Genomic DNA, 17,500 nt, shown 5'->3' with positions numbered 1-17,500 from the left:
TGGTGTGACACCAGCAAACAGTGGAGAGAGAGACCTCGGATTTGTCGACAGAGGATGGTGTGACACCAGCAGGGCAAGGCAAAAAGTTCCCCCTGGGGCATAGAAACATTATGCATCAACATCAGCACGGTTTCCAGAACGAAGCTGACGATTCTAGTGTGTCCCAGGCCTGGCTGGTGGGGAAAAGGTCATTGGAACGAGGGGTTGTCGAGGGTCCAAGAGAGGCCATGATCTCATTTGTGGTCCGGGCTGTTGCTGTCCCAATACCATCGCTGCTCTGGATAATGTATGTGGGATGAGGGGTAGCAAAAAAGGGACACACTCTGAAGTGGCTGTTTGCTGTTCTGATTTTGACTGATAGGTTTCTTTGTTGTGGTTTGTGTGTGTGTATGTGTGTTGTGTGTGTTTGTTGTGTGTGTGTGACAAGGTGTGGCTTTCACTTCAGCAGTTATTTCAGTATAATTATTTTTAAAAAAGACCTCGCTGTCAGCATACAGCAGTGGTTTCTCTTGGGGCCATGTCGTGTGTGTTGTTTTCCAGTGTTTGAGCAATGGGGGTAGTGTTTAACGACCTGCTGACTTAAAGTCCAGTTGTTCAGGGCCTTGAGGTCTTGGTTTGAAGAGCATGCTGTAGTTTGAGGGGGTGAGTCCTGGATGTCTGTCTGGACGGGGTGGACGCCTGGCTTTTCCGAGGGGTGGGTTTCCAGTTTTCTTCTTCGTCTTCTTCTTCTCGTTCATCAGATGGACACCCCAGTCTCCGCGATGAAGGCAACTGTACCCTGCAGGTCTTCTATGCAGCCATAGAGCTTCCGGGTCACTGGAGCTGGGTCGGGCCAGTACCTCTTCCTGGGCACCTCATGGTGCAGCAGGTGTTCTGTTGTCTGGCTGTCTGCCCCACAGGGGCACTGTGCCGAGTGACTAATGTGGAATGTAGTGTATAAGTGGTGGTTTAGGAGGTTGTGGCCTGTCCTGAGTCTGAACACTGACATCTGTTCCCGCCTAGTCAGCAGGTAGTAAGGGGTCTGTTCCAATGTATGACACTGCTGCCTTTTAGAGCAGACTGCTGACCTGTGTTCCCTTCATTTCTCCTCAGAATGGGCGAGAACCATAGATCACTGAACAGCAGAACGACACGGCCAGGTTGTGCCATGGTGGGAGAGCAGTGAAGTGAACACGCTTTTGGTCATCTCCTTTGAAGTTTTGTTTCTCTGAAGGCTAGGGTCAATGGCTTCAGTGGTGCGAACAACAGGCGTGGTCAGTTTGTTGCTCCTCTTTGGTGGGTGGGGCTGCTTTGTGCCGTGTTGAAAATTTCCCCATTTTGCATAACCGATGTCGTCAGACCGATTGTGACAAAACTTTCGTCGATCTTTTACTTCTTTGTTGCTAATGTCTTTGTCTTCGATAAGATTCTCGTCAGGTAGTATTTTCTTTTATTTTTAGCTCTTTTTTATTTTTTTTATTTCGTGCCGACAATGTCCTTTGGAAAGCTTCCAGGAAAAAATTGATTTCAGTCTATTACACGGTTGGTGGGAGCGTTGATGTAAGTATACGTCAGTTCAAAATCACATCACCAAATGATGTGTAAATACTTCCTTGCGCGTACGAATTTAGCACAATATTCTCCCCCACCCCACCCCTCGCCACACACATATACACTGTCTGTTCATACACCTTTGCGCGCGCACACGTGTACACACAGACACAGACACACACACTCTCACACACACACACACACACACACACACACACACACACACACACAGGGGCAGTTAACCTTGACACTCCGCTGTCACAATAACAATGAAACAAGCATTGGAGTTGGTGGGGACTCCTTGCCTTCCTTCCAAGTCAAGGCACACGACGGGGGATCCCAAACTGTCCATTCCTAGACTGTTATTTTAGTTGAGAAAGAACACGTCAGCATCTTTAGCTGATTTATTGTTTATTGTTCGTTTGTTTTTCGTTTTGAGTGGGGGTGGGGGTGTTCGCGAATCGTTTTCAAATGGGTAGTTTGTTGTTGACTGAGCCCTTGCGGCAGTATTTCAATAGGTTCCGTTGTTAGCGAAAAAATCTATATATTTTTTCCTTTCTTGAGACCGAGTAAAAATCCAAGCCGCACTGAGGAGCGAGGGCAATAGAACAGCATGGTGACTGTAGCGGTCTGAGTCTCTTCACTGTGTTGGATGACTGCAGGCAGCAGTCTGAGACCCTTCACTGTAATGATGATAAATAATTCATATTCATATATCGCTAAATCGTGTGCAGGGACAAAACAAAGTGCTTTCACACCAGTCACACGCATGCATAATTCTAAACTGGAAAAAAGACAGAAAATTAATACGGAAGAGACATCGGAGGGAGGCGATGTTTGAGGGGTAGGTTGGTTTTAAGGCCAGACTTGAAAGAGCTGAGTCCGGACACATGACGAAGGAGACCTGTGCTAGACGACTAGCAATTTGAGTCCCTGACTGTGGGTTGAATGGGTCCCTTCACACACTGGACTGAATGGGTCCCTTCACACTGTGGACTGAATGGGTCCCTTCACACTGGACTGAATGGGTCCCTTCACACACTGTGGGCTGACTGTAGCACTGTGAGTCCCCTCCCCCCACTGACTGTGGGCTTCTTGCAGGTGTGTCGAGAGTTTCAAAGGGGCACGTGCTCCCGCCAGCCCAGCGAGTGCCGCTACGCGCACCCCACGGAGAACGTCAGCGTGGACTGCAGCGAGAACCAGGTGACGGTGTGTATGGATTATGTCAAGAGCAAGTGCACGCGGGACACGTGTAAATACTTTCACCCGCCGCCCCACCTTCAGTCTCAGCTAAAGGCCTGCTCCGCTCAGTCACGAGCTAGCTGCTCCTCCCTTCTCACCGCCACCTCCTCCGCTGCCGCTGCCGCGCTGCCCTCTGGTGGTGGCGGCCCTACGGCCCAGGCTGTGGTAGGGGAGCCTGCCTGCCTGCCTGCCTGCCTTGCCTTGCTCTTCAGTGTTTTTGTCCCTACCTCTTCTCTTTATCTCTCTCTGCCATAGTGGTGTATCAGTTTTTTGTTTGGGGTCCCTTGGTGATCGCCTTGCTCTGTACTGTACCTGATCGTTGTTTGGTGATTTTCTGGGTTTTTTTTGGTTCATATTATTTGTTTCCTTTTGGTTTGAGTTCCGCCCGTACCTGTCCGCTCCTTTCACTTTGCTGTAGCGCTGTAGCGCCACCTTGTTTTCCTTACCTAGCATCTTTCACCTGTCCCTCGTCACTGTGTATGTGTGTTTGCATGGCAAGTGGTCTCAGTGTTTCGCAGAACTCGCGTTCGCTTGTGTGTTTTGATAACTCTTTTGGACAGCGGGAAAGACACTTTTTTTTCTTTATTTTTTTAACATGATGTCCGTTTGGCCCAGTATTCGGGGTTCTGGTGGTTGGGACACGCGGGAATGAAGGAAAAGTGACGCAGCATGTTCAATCATATCACGTGTATCATTTGGACACTTTGTACTGTGTCCTGTATTATGTGCCCCTCGTCCCCTCTGCCCCCTCTTTTCTTTTCTTTTTTTTTTCTTTATGCTATAGATTATGAATTGGAAAAGTTCTCAACTAGCACATGGGTTTCCATGTATGATTGTGTGTTTAAAAATGAAAAATTAGTAAGCTGCGTGGGATCGTTTTTAAGCGTTAAAACTAACAATGTTAAGACAACAAACATGAGGGAAAACGCAAGTAAGAGGCGCTTCTTTCGCTGTTGCCATAACTTGTATAGAAAACAGAATTCATTAGTACAGCGCATGTCACATGATACCGCGATATCTGCACTCTTTAAAGTAATGCCTGATTGTCTTCTTCTTTTCTTTTTTTTTAACACAGTTCTGTTTAATTGTTTTTGTTTTGTTTTGTTTTAATCAATGTCTTTGTCAATCACGGAGATCTTCTATTCACGATTGATTTGTGCTACAGACTGAACAGTAAATGAAATGAAAGTAGCTTAAACGAGGATGCAGCTGAGTGATAAATGGTGACCGTCGTATCAATGGGGGGCTATACAGGAATCGTGGTAAAGCGTTGAAGAGATGACTACGAAACTGTACACTGGAATCGCTGCACCTCCATCACAACCGGGAAACCTGTATAGGATATTGCCCATGATCTGTGATATAACCTGTCCCAGTTTATTCCATTAGCCTCTCTCGTCACTGTCGTCAGGAAAGAGGGGTTGGGGAGGGGAGCATGGGGGGCGGTGGGTGTGGGGGTAAAATGGGGATGCAGGGGTTGATTTTCATGCAAAATTTACAATGCAATTCAAATTGCACCAGGCTCAGCCGACTACCAAAAAAAAGACATTTCAGAGCTGCTTTTTTCCCCCTTTTTTTTTTTTTTTTTTTTCTCACGTGACAAAACGATTCGGTATTTGGCGAGATCATGGGAGACGTGTGAGACCTCAACACACACACATACACAAGCACGTGACGCTCGCTATGCATGCCTGAGTCCCTCTTCACGCACTGATGTGCAGTACACTGTGTTCTGTTGTTGGTTGGTTGGTTAGGGCAGTGGCGGGACTCCGCTGTGTAGTGGCCCGTCGGTGGTTTTTGAGGCTGTGTGGACCGGGACCTGTGGAGTGCAGTAGAGTGGCGTTAGGCTTGTATTGCACGTGAGCTTGCTGTAGTGGAGGCGCTGGCTGTGCTGTGTTTGGCTGCATGGCGTGTCGCTGTTGAATTCATTCCCCTTGCCTTGTCTTGCCCGGCCGCTTGACTGACTGACCACCTGTGTTGTTGGTGTGGTCAGTGCTGGTGCTTCAATGACCGTCGTGATTTGTCTTCACTGCACGGTTTTCACAGATAGCGAGATATTTTTTCCACTCACTTTTTTTGTCTGTTTGGGGTGGACGTTTGGCATTTATTTCCTTTTTGTTTCTTTTGTTTTCTCCCTCATTAGTTTCATTTATTTGCTCCTTTGAAAAAGGACATTCATTTGCAACTGCATTCCATATTGATTTTTGTTTTCTCTTTGGTTTATTGGTTGGCCTTCTTTGCCTACTTGTTTTTATTATTATTATTATTGCTTGTAATAAACATCACTGATGCTGTCCTAACATTGGTCAAGTCATTTCATCTTAAACCTAGTCGTATCAAAGATCTTTTTTTTTCTATCTTTTTTTTAGAATTATTATCTGGTCCCAGTGAATTTTTTTATCTTAAGAATCTCAAGATCGTTTCCACATATCGGCAAACCTCAATGAAACCTTTTTTTTCTGTTTTTTTTGGTCCCCTACCCCCTCATACAGACGTATTAATTTTATCTCTTTTTTTTCTTTCTCAAAGGCGTTGTCTTGCTACCTCCGCTTTTTGTTTTAAACTCTTCAAGCGGTGGAAGCATTTACACGAAACTTGTGTGCTTCACACAAAATACCAGGTAGAATTCTGGCGATGTTCTTACCTAATTTTGCTTACAGAACTAAACGGGTGCTCTCTTTGGAGCCCGCGCAGTCTAATATGTCTAACGCGTGTAACTGACATTTGTCGATAAAACAAACAAAACAACAAAACAAAAAACAAAAACAATAAAAACAAACAACAACAACAACAAAAAACCCGGAATATCACAACCGTGACGGGTCTTGAAGTAATTTATATCATGAAGATACGGGAAAAGTTATCATCGCGCCTGGTGCATAATTATTTAGAGCAAGAAACCTGCCATAGAAAGATTCGAGGAAAAGAAATCTTGTATGCAACTCGGAAATGACATGTCGGTCAATAAATGAAAAAGACTCGAATGTGCCCGTTTCGGAATCGATTGGAATTGGTATTCCTATTGACGGTAGTATCAGTTCTCAAGTTGGTTTTCTTACGAAATGAGTTAAAATCCGGACTTTTACGCCCGTTAACTTAGAAAAAAAAAATCACGTTTTTGTGTTTGCATTTGTTTATTTCTTTTGTTGCGTAGTCAGGGAATCAGGAAATTTGCCCGCTTCTTTTGTCTCCTATTGTTTTAAACAATCGAATCAGGTGCATGGGTGGGTCCAATTTTCGCTTTTTTGTTTGTTTGTTTGTTTGTTTTTGTTTTTTGGAATTTTTTTGGTGTTTGGTTTTGTTTTTGCTTTGTTTTGTTGTTGTTGGTTTTTTTGGCTATTATTTCGGGGGGAGGAGGGGGGTGTAGGAGGGGGAATAGCATTCAGCAGCACAAACCCCGACGTGCATAATTTGATAACTTTCCTCTCTCTGTGAGTGTGTGTGTGTGTCTGTCTGTGTGTCTGTGAAGGTGTACATGTGTATGTGTGTGATCGGAACTTACTTACCCCTTTCTCCCAACATCCCCTCCACCCCCTGCACACACACACAGACACACACACACACACACACACACACACACACACACACACCGTTCAGTCCGTCATTCCCTTGCCTCCGCTGATCACTATCAGCCACCCAGGTCAGTGTGGAAATACAGCAACGTTTACCATTAATTCTTCTTCACCTTCTCCGTTCGAGGGCTACAACTCCCCACGTTCAATCGTATGTATACGCGTCGGCGTTTACTTGTATGGCCATTTTTACCCCGCGTTGTTGGCAGCCATACTTCGTTTTCGGGGGTTTACCATTGATAATTCGTGGCTTTGTTTTCTTTCGTTTTTTGTTCGCCTTTTCTGATCGCCTCAACCTCTTTGGTTATTATTCCTTGACCCGGTGCAGAATGCTCCCATATCTAACTGATATCGATCGAGTTGTCAACTCTTTCAGTTTGGCTGTCGATTATTCTGTGACGATCGCAATCAGATTGGATGTGAGTGCAGTCACACTGACTCTTTTTCTTTCTTTCTTTCTTTCTTTGTCAAGTGCTTAATCAGTTAATGCCCAACCGTTTCTGACTAGTTCAGGACCGCGTCAAACTGATGAGGAAATCATGCACAGTTCACCGAGGATCGTTTTGTTACTGCCCCCCCCTCTCTCTCTCTCCCCTCCGCCCACGCACCTACCCGACCACTCACCCACCCACCCACCGTCCCTTCTCGTTTTCGATATAGTCACTGTACAACATAACTAGTTCTGTAGCAAACCTACGCTTTTTTTATCACTTTTTTTCTTCTTTTTTTTTCCCCTTTAATGTTTTACAGGTTTTGTTGATGCTTTTTGTAGTATCTTGGTTTCTGTTTTGTTTTGAGGAAACGGTACCGAGATTTTATTTGAAAATTGTGTTGTTTGATTTCTTCTTATTTTTCTTCTTTACTATGATTATTTTTATTTACTTTCTTTATTCATTTATTTATGTTTGTTTATTCATTTGTGTGTTTTGTTGTTGTTGGTTTTTTTTGTTTTGTTTTGTTTTTGTTTTGGCCCGGGTTTGACAGCACTGACATCATTACCCATCTACACCAGCATGACGTTATCTTCAAAACATACTGGCTTTTTTTGGTGCGTGTTTGCGCGCGCGCGCGCGCGTGTGTGTGTGAATAGTTAACCCATCAGCTCTTACTCCTATTGTTATCATTATTATTTATTATCATCATTAGTAGCATCATTATATTTGCATGGTGACTGATTTTTTTTTCTATGTTATCAACGGTGCCTCTGTCTCTTTGTCTTTTTTTTCTTGGTTTATCCATCACACACACCCCCTGGTCATGCCTTGCCGCTTGCTGTTGTGTGTGTTCTGCCACCTGCCGCCGCTGCCCTTGCCTGTGCCTGCTGGCATTTCATTGGTCCGTGCCTCATCATGTCGCTGTGCTGTGCTATACTACTACTACTACTACTACTACTAATTAGCCGCAAGTGGTTGAGGTCGTGGCCCAGAGCAAGAAGCGTCTTCGGGACTCGGCTGAAGAACTCGTTCTGGTACTGTTTCATTTTCAGTTGTTTCTTGGTTTGTTTGTTTTTTTGGTTGTTTTCTTCACAGCTTTTTTTGTTCAATGTATTATTTTATTTGTTTGTTTTGTTTTTATTGCATGTAGCTGTTTAGTCGTTTAGTTGTTTGACATGGCTTGACTTTCCGGGGAATCATCGGAGGTTTGGTTGGTTGGCATAGTCACATGACAGCAGCAGAGTCATTGCTTTGGCACGTGGGCGTAGAGGCTAGAAGGCCCCCCATTTTTATTTTATTATTTTATGTATTTATTTTATTTTTTTCACGGGGGCTATTCCCTATGATATTAATATTTGAATACGTCCCAACCGTTTGAAAAGCGACAGCAACACCGCAAAACAACAACTACAACAACAGCAAACAAAACAAAGTCCTATTATCACGATGCTGAAGAGGGACCGAGAAGATAAAAATCTTGCTGAAGTATTACAGTTTCATAAACCAGAGTGGGTACCCCGGCGTCGGTTTAAGTTGGTGTATCTGAGGAAGATAGTGTCAAACTACCACTACCGAAATGTAGAAGTAAGGTCAACTTTCGATTCTGAGTTGAGAAATGTCTTCTATAAATCAGGTGCCGTTGGGAAAAATAATTCAAAAAGTTATCTACCCATTTGTCTTTTACTTCTGTCAAATTCAGTCTTTTCTTTCGTTTTGTTTTTGTTTTTTTGTTGTTGTTTTTTTCTCCAAGGATAGGTACGACCTGGTTCGATTATCGATAATCAAACCAAAAGTGCATGGCATTTGGCTTTTTTTATTTGTATTTTCTACGAGGCCACGGACGCATCATAACAAACACTGCAACTCTTTCTACTGATGGCACGGGGCTTGGGATGCTCCCCACTCACAGCTCATCCCCCACTGCCCCCACCCCTTCTTTTTTATCCCCTCGTGTGTATTCAGCAGAGTATGCCTGTCATGTGATTGTGCAAAGTGACCCTCTCTTGTTGTGTGTACTTGAGTACCGTGCATACTGCCGACATGAAGTGTACCGTGGAATGTATGTCATGTTATTTTTAGCGTGATGTCAGACAAGAGTTGACATTCATTTGAGCCTCTTCTTTCCGGGTCTTCGGGGGGAGTGTTAGGGGTTGGGGGGGGTGGGGGGGCGTAGGTGTTGCCTGCTGCTGACAGTGGGAACTGTGTCCGCCGCTCCGTACTTGTGGGGAATGAACTAGTGGTCAGATGCCCTGACGAGTCTGGTAAAGGGGGATTATCGACTGTTCGGCTGTCAGTGTACGACAGTGTGTTGTTGACGTTCCGAATACCAGTGTCCGATGGGTCAGGATTGTATTGTGTCGTGTTGTGTTGTGTTGTGTGGTATTGTACTGTGTTGTTTTATGCTGTGTTGTATTGTATTGTGCTATATTGTATTGAGGTGTATTGTATTCTGCTGTGTTGTATTGGGTTATAAAGTACTGTATTATATCGCATTGCGTTGCATTGTATTGTGTTGAGTTGTGGGGTATTGCTTTGCGTTACACTGCACTGCACTGCACTGCATTGCATTGTATCATATTGTATTATTTTTCCATCACAATCGATTTCTCTGCGTGACATTCCGGTTGCTCTCCCCGGGGAGAGTGCGTCGCCACGGGAGCAGCACCATCCATATTATAGAAAGAAAAACAAGGCCTACAAGCGTATTTGCTTTCACATCAGAACGGATCGTTCTACATAGTTTTGCAAGATACAACCCTTTTTTTCGCCACGCAGGGTTCTTCTACGTGAGCTTAAGGACATGCGGCAAACGTGAGCTCATTTTATCGTCTTATCCGATCGCCGACTAGACTCGAACCCTGACCACTGATGAACACTGGACCAGAAGTCACACGACTGACCTTCTTCTTCTTCTTCTTCTTCTTCTGCGTTCACTCGTATGTGCACGAGTGGGCTTTTACGTGTATGACCGTTTTTACCCCGCCATGTAGGCAGCCATACTCCGTTTTCGGGGGTGTGCATGCTGGGTATATTCTTGTTTCCATAACCCACCGAACGCTGACATGGATTACAGGATCTTTAACGTGCGTATTTGATCTTCTGCTTGCATATACACACGAAGGGGGTTCAGGCACTAGCAGGTCTGCACATATGTTGACCTGGGAGATCGTAAAAATCTCCACCCTTTACCCACCAGGCGCCGTCACCGTGATTCGAACCCGGGACCCTCAGATCGAAAGTCCAACGCTTTAACCACTCGGCTATTGCGCCCGTCGACACGACTGACCGATTCTGCTGCCACTGTGGTGTTGGTAAACCGGCAGTGAATTGAAAGACGGGGGAGCGAGCCACGTCGAGATGCTGCCGTGTGCCTGACTAGCTGTTGCGTTTTTTGTTGTTGTTTTTTACAGGATACAGAATACATATATCTCAACAAGAGGAGCCCATGTGTGGTGTAAACCAGGAAAAAAAAACACAAAAAAAAACAATACGAGAAAATCACAGTCATTCAACATGTATATCGATAAACTTAGATGTCAGCCTTGGGCAAATCATCCATACAATCGATAATCACAGTAGACCACAACAACAGAAACCCTTAAAAGGTAACTTAGAGTAAATCATACATAATTGTACTATCACAGCCACACACATGCAATAATAACCACAAAGTATAGGCATAATATTATACTAAATGTTGACATAGACATATAACAACAGTATGCAATTCACGGTACTTTGAGTTCAGATATCATGTTCCACGCACATACACTCTGACATTCTTTTTCAGTCATATATCTGATTATCAAAATATTGTTATTCAACAGCTGAATAATACTGACGTTGGAATAAAGCCACATTTTTGTGCTTCATCAGCAATGTCGATATGGAGGCAAGGCAAAGCAAAGCAAGAACTTTATTTCATTTGCCCCATGGGGGCATTGAAACAGTACATACATCTTTTATACACACAATATAAATTTTAAAAAAGTTATGCCAAAAAACCTAACGTTACTAACAACAACAAAAAAAAGCATATATATAATCCACAAGTCAATTTTCCTTAGTAATTGAATAACAGCGCAAACAACCATAATTATACAGTCATTTTCCCAAAGTTGTAATTGAATAAAAGCGCAAGCAACCTATGTACAAATCAACGTTAGACCATGTAGATTTTCCATAAAAATGAGGCGCATTGGCAAAATCGATTTAGGCGTTGGACATGTGATCCATTGTTCTCCAGTGATCAGGGTTCGAGGCCCCCGTTTCTCAGCATGGTGCTGTGTGAGTCCTTGGAAAAAAAAGGACACCTAACTCCGATTTTCCACACACGCACGCGCATGCACACACACACACACACACACACACACACCACACACACACACAACCACACACACACACACCACACACACACACACACACACACACACCACACACACACACACACACACACACAACCACACACACACACACACACACACACACACAACCACACACACACACACACCACACACACACCACACACACACACACACAACCACACACACACACACACAACCACACACACACACACACACCACACACACACACACACACACACACACACACACACACGCAACCACACACACACACCACACACACACACACAAACACACACACACACACACACCGTGGTGTGAATGGGTGGTGGGTAGCTGACTTCGGCCAGGGGGAAGGTTAACAGCGGCGGAAGGAGAGGAGTGGAACCCGTCTTCCTGTACCGAGTTCTGAACACAGATGATAGGAGTCAGTTCCACGCTGGTAGTTAATGGCTGTGGAACCTTTGACCATAACCTTTTAACTCACTCAGTACGGCCAGTCCTCTCTTCTCCTCTACACAGACCCCTCGGATGTCCAGTGGGTGTCTGAATGACCCAACCTTTAGCTTCCGTCGTCAGAATTGTGGTATCTTTGTCAACATTCACCTCTTCAGTATAAGAGCCTTCCGCTTGCAATATTTTGATGATGGTAACTGGGGTGAAACGCTGTCAACGTCGTCTCTTTCGCCGTTCGTATGGAAAGAGTTAACTTTAACCATAATGTCGATCGCACAGAGAGAGTTGTTGTTGTGCCCACATAGCACGGACTTTTGCGTGGTGAAGCTGAACGAAGACTTGATCTGTCGAGCTGTCGTGACATCCGCTTCGTTATGAAACACACACACACACACACACACAGAGCCTAGTTGCTGAGGTAATGAATGAACATCGTGAAGGTTGGGGATGGAGGGTGGTGGGGGGTGGGTGGGAGGTTCATGCGGTACATAATCTGATTTGTTCATCGTGAACTTTGCCTGTCAGATGAAAGACAGAAAAACGCATTTTGATTGGTTTATCGTACACTGTCTGTCTGAAGAAGGAAAGAAAGAAAACAACAAAAACACAACAAAAAAAACAAACAAAAAAACGCGCAGTTTTATTGGTTTACAGTACACTGTCTTGTCTGGTGGAAACCAGAAGGCGATTTCTCGATTGATTTATCGTGCACAGCCTGTTTGATGAAAAAATAGGTCGCTAAGTTTGATTGGTTTATCGTACACTGCCTACCTGCTGAAAAATTGAACGCGCAGTTTGATTGGTTTATCATCCTTTGCCTGTCTGAAGAAAACCAGAACGCGAAATTTGATTGGTTTTTCATACACAGCCTGTCTGATGAAGAATGGAACGCGCAGTTTGATTGGTTTATCGGCCATTGCCTACCTGATGAAAAAGAATATCTCACATTTATTTTGCTTATTGTACACCGCATGTCTGATGAAAAACAGAATGCGAAGTTTAATTGATTTTCGTACACCACCCGTCCGATGAAAAAACATAACGGGCACTTTGATTGGTTCACTGTACACTGCCACTCCGATGAAATCCACTGCGTATTTTGATTGGTTGTCGTGCATTATTATTACTACTACCTTTTTCTATATTATAATTATTATTCATTTATTTATTTATTTATGTAAGCTTATCTATTATTTACTCCCCCGTTGTTGTTTTTTTGTTGTTGTTTTTTTGTTTGTTTGTTTGTTTTCTCAAGGCCTGACTAAGCGCGTTGGGTTACGCTGCTGGTCAGGCATCTGCTTGGCAGATGTGGTGTAGCGTATGTGGTTTGTCCGAACGCAGTGACGCCTCCTTGAGCAACTGAAACTGAAACTGAAACTGTCGTGCACACCCTGTCCGATGATTTTTATTTTATTTTATTTTATTTTATTTTTATGCGAAAAAGAACACAGTTGAAATGCCATCAGAAATAAGAGTTTTTGTTTTGTGTTTGTCGTCGTCGTCGTCGTCGTCGTTATTGTTGTTGTTGTTTACGGTTACCCTTGAAACACACTCTGTCGGATTATTGTCGAACGACAGCGCTGTATTGTGTCGATCCTAACCCCCCACCCTCTCCTCTCCTCTCCTCCCCACCTCGCGCTCCCCCCCCGGCCCCCCCCCCCCCCCTCTCTCTCTCTCTCTCTCTCTCTCCCACCCTCCGCCTTTCACAAAGGGAGAATGAGAGTTGTGGTGGCGGACAGGGAACCGAAACCCACGTTCATTCCCCCCATGTTTTTCGGGGCGTCAGACGGAAGAGAGTTCCGCTGTCAGCATTGGGCCAAACACTGAAATTGTGGCGCTTGTTCTTCTTCTTCTTGTTCTTCTTCTTCTTCAGGGTAATGTTTTTTTTTTATGAATGCTGGGTCAGATTACTGATGTGACGTGTTCTTAATGACCACGAGAGAATTTGACTTACAGGAAAAAAACGTCTTCAGCAGACTGATAGTTATGGTTATTATTATTATTATTATTATTATTATTATTATCATCATCATCATCATCATTTTTATTCATATTGTCATTATTCTTAATATTCATATTATTATTTATTATTATTTATATTATTATTCATATTCGTATTATCATGTTGATGATAATGATTATTATTGTTAATGTTAATTATGATAATAACAAAACAATCTTTTTAATAATAATGTCATCGTTATCATTATCATCATTTTTATTCATATTATCATTATTCTTAATATCATTCACATTATTATTTATATCATTCAATAATGATAATAATAATGATGATGATGATGATAATATTAATAATAATATACCATTATTGTTATTATTATCATTTTTTTTTATTATAACTAGTGTAAAGCGCTGTTTGAGACTCAGTCACTGAAGATGCATTCTGCTATGGGGTATATGAGATTTGGATGTGTTTCACATGTTTATGAACTGGTTCGGTAGAGGAACGCTTAAGAATACAGGCATGTGTGCAAGCACGCACGCACACGCACACACACACACTCAAACACACACACACACACACACACACACACACACACACACACACACACACAGAGTGTGGCATGTCAACATGCCAGACTTGTATGCATTGAAAGATGCTGATGTAACGCATAAGACAACCCCAATAATAAAGGTGACAACACAATGTGATAATAACAAGGACAGCGATGATAAGACATGCTTTATTTATTGCATCATGTAAAAATATTGAATGACTTTGCTTGCAAGGAAACAGGGACAATGATAGTGATTATGCTGTTACTACTACTACTACTTCTACTACTACTACTACTACTACTACTACTACTACTATTACAACTACGATATAATGATGACAATAATACTGATAGTAATAATAATATTATGATGATAATAATAATCACCATCATCATTACAAAAGAACACTAATCTTATCTCTCTCTCTCTCTCTCTCTCTCTCTCTCTCTCTCTCTCTGTCTCTCTCTCTGTCTGTCTATCTCTTCTAAAACTCCCATAACCCCCAACTCGTTCATTCATTCTGCCCTCCTTACCACCACCCCCCTTCATCCCTCCCTCCTACCCCCCGTGTCTGTCTCCACCAATACCCTCATAACCCCCAATTCTCTGTTTTCATTCTGTCTACCTCCCTCCCATTCACACTCTCTCCCTCCCCTCCTCTCTCTCTCTCTCTCTCTCACACACACACACACACACACACACACACACACACACACACACACCACACTAATACCCTCATAACTCCCAACTCTCCTTCATTCTTTCTACCCCCGCTCCCCCATTCCCTCTCTCTACCCCCTCTCTCCCACCCTCCCTTTCTCTCTTTCTTTCCGTCCGTCCCCCTCTTTCTCTGTCCTTCTCCCTCCCTCCCACCCTCTCTTTCTCTGTTTTTTTTTCTGCTGCGGGGGAAAAAAAAACCCGTTCCCACAACCAACCAACCAACCATCCTCATCCTCGGGATGACGACGACGAATGATGACTCCTACATCGACAACATCAACGACGACCGTCACCACCATCGCCACCACAACAGCCTCCCTATGTCATCCCGCCCTACAAGCGACTGGCCGTGGACGGCAGCACCCTGGGGGGCAAAGCGGGAGGAGGGGGGCTGCCCGCCGCCGTCTACCACCACCCCCAAGCGCACCCCCACCACCAGCCCGCCGCCGCCGCCGCCCTCCCGGCCTCTGCCACTGCCACCGCTGCCGCCGCCGCCGCCTACCAGCAGGCCACCCTGATGCAGCTGCAGCAGCAGCCTTCCTACCCGCTGACCTGTGAGTGTTTGTGATAGTAATGATAATTATAATTGGTATTTATATATATGGCTGCCTACATGGCGGGGTAAAAAACGGTCATGCACGTGAAAGCCCTCTCGCAGCCCACGAACGATGAAGGAGAAGATGTTGCACTGAATCTTGTGCAGCGACAGATCAAAGCGTTTTCAAAGCAGTCATTCACACGCATGCATGTTAGTGTGTCGTCGGTTCATTTTTTTGTTTGTTGACTTACTTGTGTAAACAAAGTGAGTCTATGTTTTAACCCGGTGTTCGGTTGTCTGTGTGTGTCTGTTTGTCCGTGGTAAACTTTAACATTGACATTTTCTCTGCAAATACTTTGTCAGTTGACACGAAATTAGGCATAAAAATATGAAAAATTCAGTTCTTTCCAATCATCTTGCTTAAAACAATATTGCACCTATGGGATGGGCACAAAAAAGTAAAAAAATGAAGCCTAATTATATGCAAACTGCATTTACTGTTATATTTATATTTTTTGTATTCTCTAAACTTGGCACTTTGATCTAATATTCTGACACAACAACAAGAGCAGTCATTATTATCATATTTTGTTCAAACAGGAACTTCTTTTGCTGAGCATGGAAGTTTTATATATTTTGCAAACGTTTTGGTGCAGATAGTAAAAAAAAGGGAAATTACACTGTAATTAATGCTAGGGGACTTTGTTTTAAACTGATCTTTCTCATCTTAAACATTACATTTTGAAATTATACTCAATACATAAAAAGCTTGTGTGTTTTACTCTCAGTGTACAGGGCTTTCACTATGTTCATTCGCCCAAGTGGTCTTTTTCGGAAAATACTAAAATCAATACGAGTGGACTTTACAGATCTGTTGGCTGAGCCCTGAAGGTCATGGGCAAAAATCAGTTGCGTACACATATTTATACACATTCAAAGCGCGTGCTCATAATATTATTCTTCGCGAACGCGAACGACGCCATTTTGTTTCAAGTTGTTGACCTGCCCGTTCAATCCTATATTCAATGGACAATACACGATAACATGTGATGGAAAGTTGGAGGAGACTGTTAAATATTTATTCAGAGAAAGATTTGTGAACGCCTCATCACTTACTGGATTATGCCGCAAACTGCCGTAAACATATCCACAGAATCAGTCGGAATTAACAGTTAAAAATTGTAAACCATGCGAGTTAATACCCTTGAACTGATCACGATGAAACGAAAAAATTTCCAGTCTTGACTTTTCTCAAAATGAAGTCCTTTTCACTTCTTACGTCGTTTAGAAGTACTTGTACTTGGCTCTACATGTTATTAGTTTAACAAAATACTAAATTTTCATATCAACTTTAAAACTATAAAACTAGAATGAACATAAAAGAGAAATTGAATCGACCGTGTCGTACTACATTCCCGGCGGGTGTAACTAAACTAGTACATCTGTCTAGATCTAGTGAAAAAGGCTAAATGTTGCAGTGTGATTGCGACGATAGCCATGAAAAAGATTTTTTTTTTTTTTTTTTTTTTTTCCCTTAAAGATTTTTTGAATGCCCAAGATACACCAGAATAATATGATTTAAACAGCGTTCTCACTGCGAATACCGCAATTGATTTATCGCCCTTTAAAAAAGTATGTTCAAATGTTGTGTTTTTATAAACGCGAAGCTTTATAATAACAAATACAGAACACATTTTAATGATTAGATTTTTTTTAAAGTGTATCACAAGTGAGTCTTGAAGGCCTTGCCTCCCTTTTTTTTGTTGTTGTTGTTGTTGTTTGTTTTGTTTTGAGAGTGTTGTGTTTACGGTAGTTTGTTGGTTGTGTGGATTTTCATACTTGTGAGTATAGGTATTATGGGTTCGTTTTGTTTGTTTGTTTGGGTTCTTTTGTCTGTGAGTGTTGCGTGTTATTGGTTCAGTTTGTTGCGTGAGTTGTTTTACCTGTGAGTATATTATTGTTTTATCGGTTGTTGTTGTTTTAAATTCTCTTACATGTAAGTATAGCGTGCTATCGGTTGTTTTGTTGTTCTTACCTGTGAGTATAGTGTGTTTTGGGTTGTTGTTTTTTCCGGTTTTTTTTATTTAATCTTTTTAATTTTTAGACAACTCTTACCTGTGAGTATGA

General features: G+C 43.0%; 1 protein-coding gene across 26 annotated transcripts in view; it reads left to right on the top strand.

Moving 5' to 3' along the window:
* The window catches only part of LOC143275651 (muscleblind-like protein 1), a 213,960-nt gene that overhangs the window by 170,571 nt on the left and 25,889 nt on the right, over positions 1-17,500 (top strand). For 18 of the 26 annotated variants that reach the window (XM_076579907.1, XM_076579924.1, XM_076579920.1 and 15 more), the window contains 3 exons: positions 2,632-2,733; positions 7,744-7,812; positions 15,149-15,389. In XM_076579907.1, the coding sequence (XP_076436022.1) occupies positions 2,632-2,733; positions 7,744-7,812; positions 15,149-15,389 (412 nt within the window). Of the gene's footprint in view, positions 1-2,631; positions 2,740-7,743; positions 7,813-15,148; positions 15,390-17,500 lie in introns of all 26 variants that reach the window. The other 8 variants (XM_076579928.1, XM_076579921.1, XM_076579925.1 and 5 more) reach the window with 4 other exon arrangements.

The sequence above is a fragment of the Babylonia areolata genome, chromosome 30 (genome assembly GCF_041734735.1).
Source record: "Babylonia areolata isolate BAREFJ2019XMU chromosome 30, ASM4173473v1, whole genome shotgun sequence".
In the NCBI taxonomy this organism is placed as follows: Eukaryota; Metazoa; Mollusca; class Gastropoda; order Neogastropoda; family Buccinidae; genus Babylonia; species Babylonia areolata.
The sequence above is the reverse complement of the archived record's forward strand: the minus strand, read 5'-3'. Positions and strand labels throughout refer to the sequence as shown.